This window comes from Eutrigla gurnardus (assembly GCF_963514095.1).
Source record: "Eutrigla gurnardus genome assembly, chromosome: 23".
In the NCBI taxonomy this organism is placed as follows: domain Eukaryota; kingdom Metazoa; phylum Chordata; class Actinopteri; order Perciformes; family Triglidae; genus Eutrigla; species Eutrigla gurnardus.
The window spans coordinates 4,983,738-5,002,425 of NC_139934.1; the positions used below are offsets into that span (position 1 = coordinate 4,983,738).

An 18,688-nucleotide genomic window follows, 5' to 3' on the forward strand; every position below is an offset into this window, starting at 1 on the left:
CCTCCCTGGAACACACTTGGTGCGAAGCCAAAGAGAAGACCATTTCCCCGTGACATGGGAGAACGGATATCTGGCAGGACCCAGCGCCCCGATATCTGTGATCTGACCGGCTGGCCTGCGTTACCATCTCCATCCAGGCACAGCGCCTCCTCAACCCCACTGCCTCGTAGGACACAGCAGCGGACAGCTGGGGAGAGGAGAGCTACCAAGAAACCTCCCCAGCAAACAACTGTTCAACTAAAGAACAGGTTTGCTCCACTGCTGCAGGACCATGGATCCCCTCTGACTGCCTGGATAACCCCCCACCACCACGCAGCAGGGTAAGACCTGCTAACTTAAAGCCACAGAGAAAGCTAACGACAGGGCCTGAAAATCTGATTGTGGGTGACTTTTCTGTAAAAGATATGAAAAGCAGTAATAACATCAAAGTACTCTGCTTTCCGAAGGATACGGTGTCTGATTTGGAAAAAAGAATCCTGGAAATTGTGGCTGCACACCCAACTGTGAAAAATATCATTCTGCACATTGGATTTAATGACATTGAAAAACAACAATCAACAGAGTTGAGAGAGGACTTCAACAAACTCTTTGAAACAGTCAGCTCTGTGAATGCTGAGGTTTTCATCAGTGGCCCTCTGCCCCCGACCGGGAGAGGAGCAGAGACATTCAGTAGACTGTTCTGGCTCAACAAATGGCTCTCAACTGCATCTCTTGCTCGCCCAATGCATTTTATTGACAATTTCCGCTTTTTCTGGGACCGCAGGCATCTTTTTAAGACAAACGGACTTTGCCTAAATAAGCTAGGGGCAAAGCTATTCATCACCAACATGTCATACTGCCTGCGTCATCCATCTGTCGCCAAGGACAAGAGACGAGAGGAACCAACAAAGAGGGAAGACGAAACACAGATTATCAGAAACGTCGAAGGAGGACTGAATGTGGATCCCTCCCCCACCCCCCCCCCCCCAAATCTCCATCCAGGTCTTCGTCATTCTCCCTCCCTCCAATAAACCTTTCTCTCCCCTCCTCCCCCTTGGAGTTCCAAGAGCTACCCCCACCTACCCCCCGCCCTTCTCAGATTATCAACAACGTCGAAGGAGGACTGAATGTGGATCCCTCCCCCACCCCTCCCAAATCCCAATCCAGGTCTTCGTCATTCTCCCTCCCTCCAATAAACCTTTCTCTCCCCTCCTCCCCCTTGGAATTCCAGGAGCTACCCCCACCTACCCCCCGCCCTACTCAGACCCCCTCTCCCAAGGCTGCAACTAAGTCACCAAAACTCAAGACCCCCTCTTCCAAGGCTGCAACGAAGTCACCAAAATCCAAGACCCCCTCTTCCAAAGCTGCAACTAAGTCACTAAAACCCAAGACCCCCTCTTCCAAAGCTGCAACTAAGTCACTAAAATCCAAGACCCCCTCCTCCAAGACTCTTCCCTTATGGCCACCTCTTCCCTTTTGGCCACCCCCTCCCCACCCTGACAGCAGCCCTGAATATTACTGAGACAGAAAAGGGTTCAGCAGTAGACCGCATTATCAGCTGGACCCAAGGTCGCCTACATCAAAACATGGCACCTTCTGCATTCCTGTTGTGACTACTAAGAGAGTAAACATTGGGAAACTTGAACACACTGCTAACCTAAACAATCTCATTCCTGTTCTCTCAAAATCAAAGTCAACCTCAAAGCCTGTCAATAACACCATCAGGATGGGTCTGCTAAATGTAAGGTCTCTTAATAACAAATCCTTTTTAGTCAATGATTTTATTACCACTTCTAAACTTGATTTTATGTTTTTAACTGAAACATGGCTAGAACAAAATAACAGTGCAAGCATTCTGATCGAGACAGCACCCCCCAACTATAATTTTATTGATGTTTGTAGATCTGGGAAAAGAGGTGGAGGGGTTGCTGCTATATTTAAAAATACATTTCAGGGGAAACAGATGTCACTTGGTGTTTTTCCATCATTCGAATATCTTTGTGCTGTGTTGAAATGCTCTCCCAGAGTTCTCCTGTTAATTATTTACAGGCCACCTAAATATTCGTCAAATTTTTTCGATGATTTTACTGAATTATTGTCTAGCATCTCCACTGATTTTGACTGCCTAGTTATAACTGGTGACTTTAATTTTCATATTGATGATTTGAATGACAAGGGTGCAAAAGAACTTTTTAATATTCTAGACACATTTGACCTTTCTCAACATGTGAAAGAGGCTACTCATTGTAAGGCACACACCCTGGACCTGATTATCACAAAAGGTCTCCATGTTTCTGATGTTTTTGTGACTGATCCTTCATTGTCTGATCACTTCTGTGTTTTCTTTAATATTTCTTTCATTCCTGACACACAAACAGAATCAAATAAGGTCAAAAAGCGGTACATCAATGAACATGCCAATGTACTCTTTAAAAATGCCATCTCCTCGTTACCACCTCTAAACCCATGTCATGCTGATGATCTTGTAAACATCTTTAATTCCAAAATTCTGAATGTCATAGATGTCATTGCACCTGCTACGGTTAAAACAATTTCTGGTAAGCAAAAGGCACCCTGGAGAAAAGCTGCTGTTGTGACAGCCCAGAGAAGAGAGTGCAGGAAGGCTGAACGAATCTGGCGGAGTACTAAACTTCATATTCACCATGACATCTATAAAGAGAGCCTCCGGGCCTACAATTTAGTCTTAAAAAGTGCGAGAGAAACATACTTCTCCAATATCATAAACAACAACACTAATAAGGCGAAAACCCTATTTGCAACTGTTGACAGACTGACCAACACAAATACCAGCTAAACTCCACTCCACGCAGAAATGCAATGAGTTTGCATTCTTTTATACTAATAAAATTGAAAGCATCAGACGCGCCATCAATATCTCAAACAAAAAAGTTGGATCACCACCCTGTTCAGGCAAAAGTAACACAGCAATGATGGCAAGCTTTAATGCCATAGACTCTAAAACTCTAGTGGAAACGGTGACAAATCTAAAATCATCCACCTGCTGCCTTGATGCTTTTCCTACCAACTTTTTTAAGAATGTTTTTGACTGCTTATCAATAGACGTATTGCAAATAGTTAATAACTCCATTCAATCAGGCAATTTCCCAAAGGCCTTCAAAACTGCAGTCATTAAACCTCTTCTAAAAAAGCGGAGCCTAGATGCCTCTATTATCAACAACTACAGACCAATTTCAAATCTACCCTTCATAAGTAAAATAATTGAGAAAGTTGTCCTCCAACAACTAAATCACTTCCTGGCTTCAACTGGCTGCCACAACAACTTCCAGTCAGGATTTCGACCTTTTCATAGCACCGAGACGGCCCTTATTAAAGTTGTAAATGACATCCGTCTTAACACAGACTCTGGCAAAACTTCAATATTAATGCTATTAGACCTCAGTGCTGCATTTGACACTGTCGACCACTCAATACTCTTGGACAGGTTGGAAAACTGGGTGGGGCTCTCAGGCACAGTCTTAAACTGGTTCAAGTCATATCTACAAGATAGGAACTATTTTGTTTCCATTGGCGACTTTGTATCAGAACCTACCAATGTAACGTGTGGAGTCCCCCAAGGTTCAATCTTGGGGCCAACTTTATTCAACATCTACATGCTCCCACTAGGACAAATCATGCAAAATAATAACATTGACCATCATTGCTATGCCGATGACACCCAAATCTATGTAGCACTATCACCAAACGACTATCGCCCCATAGATCTTCTGTGCCAGTGCATTGAGCAAGTCAAAGACTGGATGTGCCAAAACTTCCTACAACTAAATGAGGACAAAACTGAGATAATTGTTTTTGGTGCTAAAAAAGAAAGGTTTAAACTTTAAGTAATTCAACACCTTCACTCTCTGTCCCTGAAAACCTCAAACAAAGCCAGAAATCTTGGGGTTATTATGGATTCTGATTTACATTTCGACAGTCACGTTAAATCAGTAACAAAATCAGCCTACTATCACCTAAAAAATGTAGCAAGACTTAGAGGGCTCATGTCAGCTCAAGAGAAAAACTTGTACATGCCTTTATTACTAGTAGGCTAGACTACTGTAATGGTCTCCTTGCAGGTCTTCCGAAAAAAACTGTCAGGCAGCTACAGCTTGTTCAGAACGCTGCTGCTAGAGTTCTTACAAAGACCAAAAAATGTGAGCACATTACACCAATTCTTAAATCCTTACATTGGCTCCCTGTATGTCAGAGGATTGATTTCAAAATCCTCCTGCTCACATATAAATCACTACATGGTCTAGGACCGAAGTATATCACTGATATGCTCCCACTACATAAGACTTCTAGACCACTAAGATCTTCTGAGACCAATCTGTTAGTGATTCCCAGAGTAAACAACAATCACGGGAGAGCATCATTTAGTCACTATGCAACAAATAGCTGGAATAAAATTCCTGAAGATGTAAGACTTGCCCCAACTCTGACCACTTTTAAAACTAGACTGAAAACCTTTATGTTCACCATAGCTTTCTGCTAAATCTTTTAATGTCTGCACTGTTTTTAATTATTGCAAATATGTTTTTATTCTCTTTTCTTTCTGTAATGCATTTTTAAATTTTTATTATTTTCTTTTAATTCTTCTATTTTTTTTTCTTCTCACTTTGTTTTATGATGTGAAGCACTTTGAGTCTGCCTTGTGTATGAAATGTGCTATACAAATAAAGTTGCCTTGCCTTGCCTTGCCTTTATTGCCGTGATGACAGCCTGCTCCAGCTCTGTGAATTTCTCCACTCTGAACACAATGAGAAAGGCATGGGGCCCAGGAGCGCACTCTGTGCTACACCTCACTATCTCGGGCTTCAGCTCCTCCTCAGGTCTGCTCGTGTCAAAGAAACCAGGAGTGTCGATCAAAGTGATGCTTCTTCTGTTGACGGATTTGGTTTTTGATTGACAGCTACTCGTCCCAGAGTTGCTCGTGTGGTCAATCTTGAACACTTCCTCTCCAAATATTGTGTTAGAAAGGCTGCTTTTCCCCGTTCCAGTTTTTCCCAAGATGACAATTCTCATCGTGCTCGTCGCTTAAAGAGAATATTGTCCATCGGTTATCCTGTACATCTTTCTTTTGAGACTCAATTACAATACAAATCCTAATTGGTAGAAAAAAATGAATAGAGAACAAATTTTTTTTAAAGGGAGGGAAAAAGAATAGTCATCTTAGTGTAAAGCCTGCAAACTGTAAAAGATGACCCTTCTGAGGATCAAACATCTCCTCCACCCAACGCTGCTCTGTGCTGCATGTTTTCATATATTTTACTTTATTTATTGCTCATATTCCTCCAACAACCAGAAGGCCTGTCTAACAAAACGATGTTGTACAGGCAGAAAGAGTCGGGTTGGGACACAGCAGATTTACAATCTGTTTGTTTTGCTGATGAGATGAAAAACCTGTTAAATCCACCAAAACGTATAACTGAGAGGAAAATAAAAGAATGAGACACCCTGTTGATTAGCCCTAAAGCTTACACACTGTAAAAGATTTAAAGATTTAAAACCAAACAGCTACGATTGAAATACTGAATGTGCTCAGTGTTCAGTCCTGACAGAAATAAATAAAAGATTAAATTACCGTCCATGTTGCCAACAGTAAGTAACTGTGGAGCGTCGGTCCGTCGGATAAGTCTGCAGAGTGTATGAGAATGTGTTTCTTGTATTCACAGCTTGTTCCTTTTTTTCTTCGACACACCTGAGTTATAACGTTACTTTTAACCTACTCTTAAAGTTGTTCAAAGAGAAATCAATGAAAAGTAAAATAACCCTGTTTGGATCTACCAGTCCTCCGTCCGGTGAGTCTCTTTTCTCCTGGTGTGCTGCTCAGACTGCTTTTATTTTTGTTTCACTTTCATTTACTGTGTGTGTGTGTGTGAGGGGGGGGGGGGTATCACACCAAGTAAAAGCTTGCTCAAACAGAGTGTTTTCATAGGTTTCATTTTATTTATTGTTCATATTTCTCTAACAAAACGACAAACCTACAATGTTGTACATGCATAAAGACACTCATTCCCAAAGAGTCGGGTTAAACATTTATATCTGCAGTACACATTAAACCCCATAATGTTTTCTTCTTGTTCTGATAATCCTAGCCTATACTTCTACTATGAAAGGCTTACATTCTGTTTGCTTTGCCGATTAAATATAAAACCAGTTAAATCCACCTAAATGTATAAGTGCTGAGAGGAAATTAAAAAAACACCTGTGATTAGGTCTCATCATTTGTTTTTACTCTGGTGTAACCTTTGGCTCTTTTGCAGAACACCTTGATTTCATCATTGGCGGACTCTACTACATCCTTGACAGCCTCTCTTGCCCTCTTTGCTGCTTCACCTGGCGTTTTTGCCCCCTCGGCTGCATTGTACCCTACAACACCTCCTATTACGGCTCCCGCTGTGCCCACTCCGATCACAACTGGCGCCAGCCCTACCATATGTACCATTGCTCCTATTGGTCCCATTCGTCCTATTTCTTCGATTATCAGTCCTGTACCAAAAAGAGCTCCTAGCAACGCACCTGTTCCAACACCTGCCAGTTGGATCAAAAGCTTCTCAAACACACTGACTTTAGCCTGCCCTCTGATCTCTTCTTCTGACATGTTTGGTGATGTCGCTCTAATGCGCTCCTGCTCTTGTTGTATTTGTTGCTCCACTGCTCGTAGGTTCTCATTGGTGTAGAACCTTCCGTTGTTTTCCAGCGATGTCTTCTCTATGGTGTTGAGTAGCTGATCCACCGGTTCCAGCTGATGGAACCGGTTGCTCCTGTTTTCGCCCTGTTGCTCGTTCTTCCAGTATTTATTATCGATGACGTGGCACCGGCCTCCACACTTCTTCACCAGATCATTCATTGACTTGTTCTCACAGACAAAATCCTCAATGGTCTGTCCTTGTTGGAGCTGGTCACCATGAGTGAAGAGAACCGTTGCATATTTAAAAACTTCCTCCGAGAAGTAACTCTTTATTGCCCTGATGACAGCCTGCTCATGCTCTGTGAATTTCTCCACTTTGAACAGAATGAGAAAAGCATGGGGCCCAGGACCGCACTCTGTGATACACCTCACTATCTCGGGCTTCAGCTCCTCCTCAGGTCTGCTCGTGTCAAAGAAACCAGGAGTGTCGATCAAAGTGATGCTTCTTCCGTTGACGGATCTGGTTTTTGATTGACAGCTACTCGTCTCAGAGTTGATCGTGTGGTCGATCTTGAACACTTCCTCTCCGAATATGGTGTTAGCCGTGCTGCTTTTCCCCGTTCCAGTTTTTCCCAAGATGACAATTCTCATCGTGCTCGTCGCTGAAAGAGAATATTGTCCATCGGTTATCCTGTACATCTGTCTTTTGAGTCTCAATTACAATACATTATAAAAATCCTAATTGGTAGAAAAAATGAATAGAGAAAGTGTTTTAAAGTAACTGCATGTTTGCTGAATCAAAAAAAAATTTTAAAGGAGGGAAAAAGAATAGTTATCCAAGGTAAAGCCTGCAAACTATTAAAGATGACCCTTCTGAGGATTCGTCTCCTCCACCCAACGCTGCTCTGTGCTGCCATCTAGAGGCGGTCGAAATAAAGTGCAATTCTGTGTCACAGCTGGGGTGGTTTATGTTAATTAAACAACAACTTTATTTGTAGTAATGTCACCGTTAGTTTATAGCAGCTGACAAACCTCACAGTTTTCTCACTAGATATAGGAGGGGCCCGGAGTTATAAGGTTGTAAGTGTTTGTCCCTGCACTCAGGCAGAAAGATAAGAAAAAAAGAGTAAAAAAAAAAACATGTTTGGATCTACCAGTCCTCCGTCCAGTATGGCTTTTCTCCTGCTGTGCTGGGGCCCGTTCAAAAGCAGGTTCAACAAACTCTGTACCTAACTATGAACTCTGAGTCAACCAACTCTAAGATGGGCAACTCTGAGTTTTCGGTTCTAGAACAGCAGTTCTGAGTTAGTTCAATCAACTCTGAGTATGACAATCGTGAGTTGCGTGCGTTCTTGCCGACTCTACAAAGCCATCATCAATGGAGCTCCGATACTACGATTCACCATGGGAGAGCGTTATTAGATATTACTGAGTGTTTATGTAGAAAAGGAGCTCATCCTTAGAAAGCGGAGCAACGTAACTGCATCAAAGTAGAGACAGTTGTCGTGGCGGACATTTACAGCCCGACTGAATGTGTATAACTGAATGAAACAGTCGATTGATCTAAAGGTAATAAGTCTTTATTTTCAGCCATGCAGAGTGACACTGTGGTGTAAAGGTTGGCAACGCTGCCTACGGTGCAGGCGACAGGGGTTCGACACGTAGTAGTGGAATGAACAAATAATAATTTTCATATTGGTTTAATCCCACAGGCACAAAAAGAAACTTAAGCATAAGAATATTGCACAAATACGTAGACTAAGGCATATGATTTTAATCATATTTCACATATTAAACAGTAAATATAAGTGGCTATTTCAACAAAGAAATGTCCTTTTTCAGAAAACTCCCGTTCGCAAAAAAATCTTAGGAGCTCTGCAAAGAATCTGGATTATGTCCGCGATATGAAATGTTGAAAATGTTGGAGAATATTGTTTAGATATGTGATTTGTAGGAAAAACTGTAATTTCCTTCTAAGTAATCAAAATCCTCTCCCGACGTAAAGCTGTTAGAATCACTTTTATTTCCGTGTCGATTAGGGTGACGAGGAAAGGACGGCACATTTTTTTTCAGGGTTGGTTCAGATTCCGGAAAAAGGCGGAGACATGTAGGAAGAAACTCAGGGTTTGTTGAAGCAAACCTGCCAGCGAGCAGGTTAGGTGTGTGTGTGTGTATCTGTGTGTGTGTGTGTGTGTGGTGGGGGAGGGGTTTTTATCATACCAAGTAAAAGCTTTGTTTGCTCAAACAGCATGTTTTCATATACTTTACTTTATTTATTGCTCATATTCCTCCAACAACTAGAAGGCTTGTCTAACAAAACGATGTTGTACAGGTAGAAAGAGTCGGGTTGGGACACAGCAGATTTACTTTCTGTTTGTTTTGCTGATGAGATGAAAAACCTGTTAAATCCACCAAAACGTATAACTGAGAGGAAATTAAAAGAATGAGACCCCCTGTTGATTAGCCCTAAAGCTTACACACTGTAAAAGATTTAAAGATTTAAAACCAAACAGCTACGATTGAAATACTGAATGTGCTCAGTGTTCAGTCCTGACAGAGATAAATAAAAGATTAAATTACCGTCCATGTTGCCAACAGTAAGTAACTGTGGAGCGTCGGTCCGTCGGATAAGTCTGCAGAGTGTATGAGAATGTGTTTCCTGTATTCTCAGCCTTTTACTCTTTTTCTTCGACACGCCCGTCCTAACCTACGGTTTAAATCACTAGGCTTGTTCAGGACTGGCTTGACTTGACTGGACTTATCACGTCAACGAGAGCTGCAGGTGTCTGAGGGGGCGGGCTCTAAAAGAGACGGCAGCCAAACGCCATCAAGTCGGACAACAAAGTCCATGTGACTATAGTGCTCAAGCGATAGAACACAGCAGCAAACCAAAGAGGATGGGGAAATTCCACTACCCTCGGGCTGGGTCGGGCCGGGCCTTTAAACAAGCGTTTGTGTTTGTTCTTTTTTTTTTTTTTTTTTTTTCTATCATTGCATTATGCCTAGCCTTCTCCCCTAATCTGAGGAGAAGGCTAGGCATAAACATTAAATATTATTGGTTATATGTTTAGCAGAGTAGGTCTACGTAAGAAATGTGTACAAAGTTACACAAAGTTAAAAAAAAAGACGCTACACACAGTGCGCACGCATCATTCATAACGGTTCCGCTCTGTGCAGCTAAATCAAAGAATAAAGGAGTTACGCTAAAGTGCAACATGGAACTTTGAGACATAAAGGATAAATTAAAAACAGGACAATTAACGTTGAGCAAGTAATCAGGAAAGTCCGAGGTACGGGATCATTTCAAGTGACTAGTGGGAGAAGGCGATAACATACGTGTCGGCTTTGTCCAGTCATATCCTAATCGCGGCACTAACGTAGCCTAAAAATCAGCCTACTATCACCTCAAAAATGTAGCAAGACTTAGAGGGCTCATGTCAGCTCAAGACTTAGAAAAACTTGTACATGCCTTTATTACTAGTAGGCTAGACTACTGTAATGGTCTCCTTGCAGGTCTTCTGAAAAAAACTGTCAGGCAGCTACAGCTTGTTCAGAACGCTGCTGCTAGAGTTCTTACAAAGACCAAAACATGTGAGCACATTACACCAATTCTTAAATCCTTTCATTGGCTCCCTGTATGTCAGAGGATTGATTTCAAAATCCTCCTGCTCACATATAAATCACTACATGGTCTAGGACCGAAGTATATCACTGATATGCTCCCACTACATAAGCCTTCTAGACCACTAAGATCTTCTGAGACCAATCTGTTAGTGATTCCCAGAGTAAACTCAAATCACGGGAGAGCATCATTTAGTCACTATGCAACAAATGGCTGGAATAAACTTCCTGAAGATGGAAGACTTGCCCCAACTCTGACCACTTTTAAAACTAGACTGAAAACTGTTATGTTCACCATAGCTTTCTGCTAAATCTTTTAATGTCTGCACCGTTTTTAATTATTGCAAATATGCTTTTATTCTCTTTGTCTTTCTGTAAGGCATTTTAATTTTGCCTTTATTTTCTTTTAATTCTTCTATTTTTTTTCACTTTATTGTATGACATGTCATGATGTGAAGCACTTTGAGTCTGCCTTGTGTATGAAATGTGCTATACAAATAAAGTTGCCTTGCCTTGCCTATAAAATTATTTGTATATTTTTGTGACTGAGTAGTCCCCCACTTCCCACGGATATGCACATACAACAGCCTCATGCATGAAAAATAATTGTCGGGTTGAAATCGGGCTCGGGCTCTTAATTACAGTTAATGTGTCGGGTCGGTCCGGGTTCGGACAGAATGCGCACAGGCTCGGGTAGGGTCGGGCTAAGCTCTACTTCTCATTAGGTCAGAACCCGAAATACTGCCAAACTGCAGAAGTGGTGTTCTTCTTTGAGACCAAGTCACTCGGTGCGCGACTCGCCATCTTTCCTCTCTCTCTCTCTCTCTCTCTCTCCTATATAAGTGCATTGCATTTTTTTAATGACGGTATTGAAACTGATACCGTTGCTATTTTTAAGACCCGTGGTATACATACATATACATATACACATACATACACACACACGCAAGGCAACATGTGGAAGGCATTATTTTTTCCCAGTATATTTGTATTATCATTCTGGGCCCTAGTTTCGTAGACCGGCGCAGGGTGGCGCAGCCGGCGCAATGCAAGTTTCGACCCGCGCAGCCTTGCGCACCGTCAGTTTGGCAGTTTGGTGGATCGCCTGCGCCAAGATGGGTGTGGCGGCGCAGCAGGGGGAGGCGTCAGAGATTCAGCTTGGCGTAGCGGAAGTTTCGTGGCAAAAAGCCTCGCCGAGACTGCGCTGAAAGCTCGCCAGCTCCAACCTGGTCTACTTTCGGCGCAAGGCGTAAGGCGTAAATAAAGTCCATTCATTCAATGGGAATCACAGCTGGCGGAGTGGAAGTTTGGTTGACGGCGCGCAGTGCACACACGTCACCGAGATCTCACAGGCAGGTTTCCACAGTTCCAGGCACATTTACATGCAATAAATAATCACAACAAACACTATTTAATGCAACTAATTGAATCAACACGTGAATTTATATCGACATAGATTGTCCCGTCACATCTGACGTCAGATCAAAGGCGGATGGCACGCGTAACGGAAACTCAGCCTCTCGGACCAAAACATCTCCCTCTCTCTCTCCTGTTTTTTATAATATTGGCATTGTTATTATTATAATTCGCGCGCACAGCGGCGGCGCTGCTTCTGTCATCGGGTTGTCAAGTGACGGAACTTGCACTGAACTTCCCCTAACGCATTAAAGGAGAGGAGAGGAGCTCATTTGATTGGTGAAGATCTGAATCGGCTGTGTTTATCCCAGTCCACGCCTCGTCTCCTCCTCGTCTCCCACTCACGCCTTCTTCTCCTCCCTCTTTCCCACTTGCGCCGGTGGGCGAGACGGGAGGTGTGCCTGCGCGAGCCTGCGCGGTGCACGAAACTTGCAAAGTCCAGGCGGACACACCCCCTCGGCGCGGCGCAGGTGCGCTGAAAGCTGACTGCGCCTGGTCTACGAAACTAGGGCCCTCTATGTTTGTATTAACCAGACCTCACAGATAAATAGGCCTACTCACAGCACAATGCACGGAACTTTAGATCAAGCCATGAGATCAATGCGACCAAAATAAAAAGTATCATTTCACCACAAGGTGGCCGCCGAGTGCGGACCTGAACACACGTCATTGAACTTTTAACCAATGAGAACCATTCCGCTGTAGCGGAGGTGTGGACAAGCCAGTTGCAGCCACCGTGGACCGCGCTGCCAAGCGCTGCAAGAAGCGCCTCTTAAAAACTTGTTCTCGCGATGTTTTGGGTCACGTGATATGGTCGCGACCCTGTGACGTCTTTGCAGTCGGCTGCTAAGTCGGACACAATTCTAGCCATCATGCATCGCTTTCAACCCACAATACATCACTTTAGGTAGCGCGCTGCAGGCGGCTACATCAAGTCGAATTCCCCTGAGACCAGGTGGGGTGGCGCAAGATGGCGACCGTGGCAGACGCATGTTTCAGTGGCTGAGCATTTTTTCGGACCTCTATCCCTTGCCTTTATCCTGCATCTCTTAGAATGACGCTCTAAACACCTACGGACAGCGTGTAAACAATCTCCCAGCTTTTCTAATACTCGTCTTTCAGCTAATAGGAAGTTTATTCCCCTTTTTGCCGACCGGAACACAAAAACTCTGCTAAGCTAAAAAGAAAAGAAGCTACATTGCTACTGTGTGTGGAGCTAACGTTACCTCCGTCAACATGACGCAAAACGAACAAGGAAAGAAACGCAAAGACAAAGAACCTCCAGTCCACAACGTAGGTATGGTTTTCGGAGTACCATTAAATATTCACAAGACACCAGTAAGCTCTTCGGCTATTACTGCCTCTACCTCAGTCAACATGGACCACGACTATGACATTTCTGAAACTCACGCTTGCAACCAAGACACTGACCTCATTCCTTTGCCTGTATCTGCCCCTGACACACCAGTTAAGCCAAAAGAAAAAAACAAAAGGCTGAGATGTCTCTAGCAGACTTGCAGGGGAACATTGTCGCCGCAATTAATGTGCGTGCAGATAACTTGGAAGGCATGATCACCAGGAACGCAGTGAGCATTGAGGCCAGGCCCGGTTCTACGGGGGTGCATAAGCATGCATTGCACCCCCAAAAAAATAGTTTGCACCCTCAATTAAAAAAAAAAAAAAAGATTTTCATTTTTAGAAATATGATAAAAATAATAAAATACTTGCTCACAAAACAAATTGTAGTTAAACTTGTGACAATTTCCATTAAATACCGTTGAGATATGAGCTTCCAACATCACTCTGACTGTTCACCAAACTGTCAAAATCACTCCGCATTTATGTATGGTGTTTTGTTTATATGTTGCTTGGCAACAGTCCGCTCAGTGGGGATCTATTTTTGTTGGCGGAAGCAATTTCATCCGTTTATATGATTAAATAAACAAACAAATCACAATCTATTGTCAATTATTATTATTATTAACAGTACATTTTACGAAATATAACTGTTGTATAAAGTAATATCACGCTCGAGGTCGCAATGTTGTCGCTCTATAGGCTATCAGCGCTGCTGTGATAGCCTTCGGCGGCCGGTGGCCGGCCGTGTCGTGTGTCGTGTTGTCTGCAAAATGCGCGCACCCTTAGTATATCTATGGCGCGATATATGTTCTTTTTTACACCTCACACATCACACATATCAAAAACCTATCTCATATCCAAAGCTATCTAAGATATCAATAAGCTAATGTTGCAGCTGAAATGTTCTCCACATCACAAGATATGATACCATCTTTTAAGCACAGTAAATGTTTGTTGTCCCAACATGTCAGTAGAACTACGCAGAAGTGCTTGTCGAGAGGCCTGTGTGTATAAAAGCGAAGTCTGAACTGAAGCTGGGTAGCTGGTTTTAGTATAGTAGGTACTGGTGCACCCTCTGTAATCTCAGATGCACCCCAAGGCATTCTGTTCTGGAACCGGGCCTGATTGAGGCCCTGAAAAAGTCAGTTGATTTCGCCTTTGCAGAAGTTGAGTCACTAAAGACTGATATGAAAAAAGTCAAAACTGCCAATGAAAGCCATGAACAGCAAATAGCAGACCTGCAACTCAAGGTCAACAAGGCTGAAAGATATGGTCGGAGATGGAACCTCAGACTCCATGGTATCCCTGAAGGCAATCCAGAAGATATCAAGACCAAGGTTATCAACATCTGCTGTGCTGTGATACCTGGCTCTCAGCAAAAAATTGCAGATGATATTGACATTGTCCACCGCCTAGGGAAACACCAAGGGATGCCAAACAGACCCAGGACCACCATCATCCGCTTCACAAATAGATCTACAAGAGACCTTCTGTGGAGAACAGCAAAAAAAAGTGAATACCTCAAAAACAATAAGCTGAGGTTCGCTGAAGATTTTACTGCTGATGACAAAGCATTTCGAAACAAGTTGTGGCCCATAATTGAAGCTGCAAAGAAAGAAGGAAAGAAGGCTCATTTTGCAGGTACCCGTGTCATTATTGATGGAAAAGAGGTACGTCCAGAGCAACTTGATCGAGCCCAGTTGACCACTTCACCCACTGGTGCGGCTCCCCACACTTAAAAAAATCAAAAAACAAAAAAAAAACGGTACGAAACAAGCATACATCATCCCCTACTTTTACATCTCACACACAAGACTGTTCACGATGTTCTCCAAGTTGTTTATTATTTTTTGTGTGGTCATCACCCTATTGCATTATTGCTTATACTTGTGACTGTTCGTGTGCTCCCCCAAGAAATCTGCTAGGGGATGCTGAAGATCTATCTCTAAATCCAAGACGATATGACATAGACAATGGCTCATTATTACAATGATGGGGGACAAGGAAAGAAATTAGGAATGTAAAACGTACTTTTTGTAATTGAAAGGTTTTTTTCTTTTCAGTTTCTCCCCCTTAATATTTACCTTTTTCTATCATTTAAAAACTGGAAAAATGAAGCCTCTTACTACTGATATTATCTACCTCATGTGGAGATTGTTTAACACTGGATTATACAGTATTGCTGTTCTATTTTATTAAGGGATAGAGACTGTTCCCTATATTTTCCCAGTACTTAAGACCTTTACCTTTTATAGTACTTGTTCCTAGTACTTTTTGTTACATTGTCTTTTTCTGTTTTTTCTCTTAACGCCAGGGGGCTAAGACAGAATATCAAACGAAAAGCTTTATTTCTATTTGCAAAACAGCAAAAAACTGATTTTTCGCATTCGGTTAAGAATGATGCACAATTATGGAAAGCACAGTTGGGTAATGATATTTGGTTATCACATGGTTCAGAAAGAGCAGCAGGCGCTGCTATTTTGAAGAACTCCTTTAACGGGGACATTTTACATTCTGAAGGTGATCCTAAAGGACATTTCTTTATTTTGATTATTAATATCAATGATACTGTAATTTTGCTAGTTAACTTGTATGGGTACAATTCGAAGGGTGAAAACGATATATTACTTGATGTGTTAGAATCTCGCCTCTTACATTGGCTTTCTAAATATCCAAACGGAATGATAGTGATGGGGGGGGACTTTAATATTGCTCTGGATGGTCTTCAAGATAGGTGGCCTCCGCGATCCAATTATTATATGGCCTCCAATTTAATACAATTTATGCATAAATTCAATTTAATTGATATATGGAGAGAAAAAAATCCTGGTGTGAGTTCATATACTTGGAGCAATAAAACATGTTCTAGCTTATCCCGCATAGACTTTTGGTTGATTTCGAACTGTTTTGATAGTAATATTATCAATGTCAATATCCTCACTACTCCTTTAACAGACCACAAAGCAATTTCAATACAAATCTCTCTTAATCCTAATATCCACCATAGAAGTTCATATTGGAAACTGAACAGCTCTATTCTAAAACATGACACTGTGTCTAAAACTGTCCAATCATTAATTGAACACTTTTGGCAAAAATCTTTATTAGAAAATAATTTTTGTAGTAATTGGGAACTTTTAAAATTTGAATTATCAAAATTCTTGAGAGCATATGGAAGTTCGATTGCTAAGGCCAAAAAAGCTGAAGAAGAAACTCTAATCTCAGAAATTACATTAATAACACAAAAAATTAATGTAAATTTAACTGAAAGTGATTCTCAACGTTTAATTAGTTTACAAAACAAATTAGATGACGTTTATAAATTGAAAGCTGAAGGGGCCTTTGTGAGAAGTAGAAGAAGATGGCTAGAGGAAGGGGAGCAGAATACTGCTTACTTTTTCAGACTTGAAAAATGTTATGCTAAAAATAACACTATACAAAAATTAAATATTGATGGAGACATTATAGATGACCCCCGTAAAATAGCTAAATATTGCTCAGAATTTTGTACCAAATTATACGAATCCAAATACTGTGAAGAATCTACCTGTCAATTTTTAGGGTCTCTTACAGAAACAAAATCTATTGATATTGACTTAAAGGAATCTTGCGACAAACCACTAACACTACAGGAAGTTTTATTCGCCATTGAACACCTCAAACTTAATAAATCTCCAGGCACAGATGGTATTACTTCTGAATTTTATAAAGCATTTTCTAAACAACTTGCACCTTTCCTCTTAGGTCTATTCTCAGAATGTATAAGAAATGAATCGCTTCCTCCTACCTTAACCCAAGGCCTTATATCTCTAATACCAAAACCAAAGAAAGACAAACTTTTTATTGACAATTGGCACCCAATTTGTTAACTAAACAATGACTATAAATTATTTGCATTGATTTTTGCTAAAATAATTAAATTTGTTTTAGACTATATAATTGATGAAACCCAATCCGGCTTCATGAGAAATAGACATATTTCTAACAATGTCAGATTAGTGCTTGATTTAATTGATTATTCAGACTTATGCCTTGATGAAAGTTTCATTCTTTTTTTAGATTTCTACAAGGCTTTCGATACAATCGAACATAAATTTATATTTCATGCCCTTAAAAAATTTGGTTTTGGTTCGTACTTTAGCAGTGCCATTAAAACAATGTATACCAATGGAAACTGCTCAATCAAATTGCATGCTGGTACTTCTCCCCGTTTCTTCCTGAAACGCGGGGTCAGGCAGGGATGCCCTATATCTCCTTACCTTTTTCTCCTATGTACGCAGTTACTCACCGACTCTATAAAGCTTAGTCCATTAAAAGGTATCTCTATGGCGGGGAACGAGTTTGCTGATGATACAACCTTATTCTTAAAAGATAGCTCTCAGATACCTTTAGCCATTGATTTGATAAGTACTTTCTCTATTGCTTCCGGACTTTGCTTGAATGTAAAGAAATGTGAATTGCTTGCTCTTAAATCCTGTAATATCCCTTCCATAAGTAATATACCTGTAAAAGACTCTATTACTTACTTAGGTATTGTCATTACTAAGGATAAGGAAGCCAGATGCAATCTAAATTTGAATTTAATTATTGATAAAACCCAGAAAAAATTAAATCAATGGCTGCAGAGAGATTTGTCATTGAGAGGCAGAATTTTGCTGACCAAAGCTGAGGGATTATCCCGTCTTACATGTTGCTTTATCTCTTGATGTTAATAAAAAAGATCTCAAAAAACATTGACAAGATGCTATTTAACTTTGTATGGCGAAACAAAAACCATTACATAAAAAAATCAGTAATAATGAATTCTTATGATAAGGGCGGTCTTAACTTCTTAGATTTTCACACTTTGAATAATACATTTAAAATTAATTGGCTAAAACAATTCCTCAAGAACCCCTCTTCAATTTGGAATTTCATACCAAACATTATTTTCTCTAAATTAGGAGGCTTAAATTTCCTTTTATTTTGTAATTACAATATTGTAAAAATCCCCTTAAAACTATCCAACTTCCACAAACAGATGCTTCTCTCCTGGTCATTAATCTATAAACATAATTTTTCCCCAGATACTACATATGGAATAATAGAGACATTATATATAGAAACAAATCTTTATTTTACCCCCATTGGTTTATGCACAACATACTTTTGGTTCATCAGTTGTTTAACTCAAACGGATCATTATTTTCCTATCAAGAATTTATCCTAAAATACAGAATCCCTGTTCCTATTAGTGAATTTAATATTGTCATAAATGCGATCCCTTCTGGAGCAATTATGTTATTTAGAAGTACATTAGTACAAAACCCAACACTTTTGCCCTTTGATCCAACCGAATTAGATATAGGCCAAATTTGTTTCTCCTCGACACGCAATAGTAACCGTAATATACGCTCTTTATTTCAGAAAGAAGTCGTATCAACTCCATATGTAATAGCTTATTGGAATAACTTTGTTAATAACCTTAATTGGAAAAAAATCTGGAATTTACCTGCTAGATATATAGTTAATAATAAGGTAAAAGAAGTATCTTTTAAAATAATTCACAGAATTTACTCATCAAAAGTTTTTTTACAACGATTTAAAAAAGATATAGATTTAAACTGCTCTTTCTGTGTAGGACACCCTGAAGATATTTTTCATTTATTTTGGTCTTGC

General features: G+C 40.8%; 2 protein-coding genes across 2 annotated transcripts in view; both read right to left on the bottom strand.

The window, feature by feature from the left end:
* The window catches only part of LOC311009429 (GTPase IMAP family member 7-like), a gene marked incomplete at its 5' end in the record, with an annotated part of 55,671 nt that overhangs the window by 13,221 nt on the left and 23,762 nt on the right, over nucleotides 1–18,688 (bottom strand). The window lies entirely within an intron of this gene.
* The window catches only part of LOC311009093 (uncharacterized protein), a 45,158-nt gene continuing 32,444 nt past the window's right edge, over nucleotides 5,975–18,688 (bottom strand). Inside the window, exons 5-7 of the mRNA XM_084003064.1 lie at nucleotides 14,269–14,442; nucleotides 9,215–9,341; nucleotides 5,975–7,296 (exon numbers count right to left, since the gene is read on the bottom strand). Coding sequence (XP_083859190.1) covers nucleotides 6,215–7,296; nucleotides 9,215–9,341; nucleotides 14,269–14,442 — 1,383 coding nt within the window. The 3' untranslated portion in view covers nucleotides 5,975–6,214. The remainder of the gene's footprint in view (nucleotides 7,297–9,214; nucleotides 9,342–14,268; nucleotides 14,443–18,688) is intronic.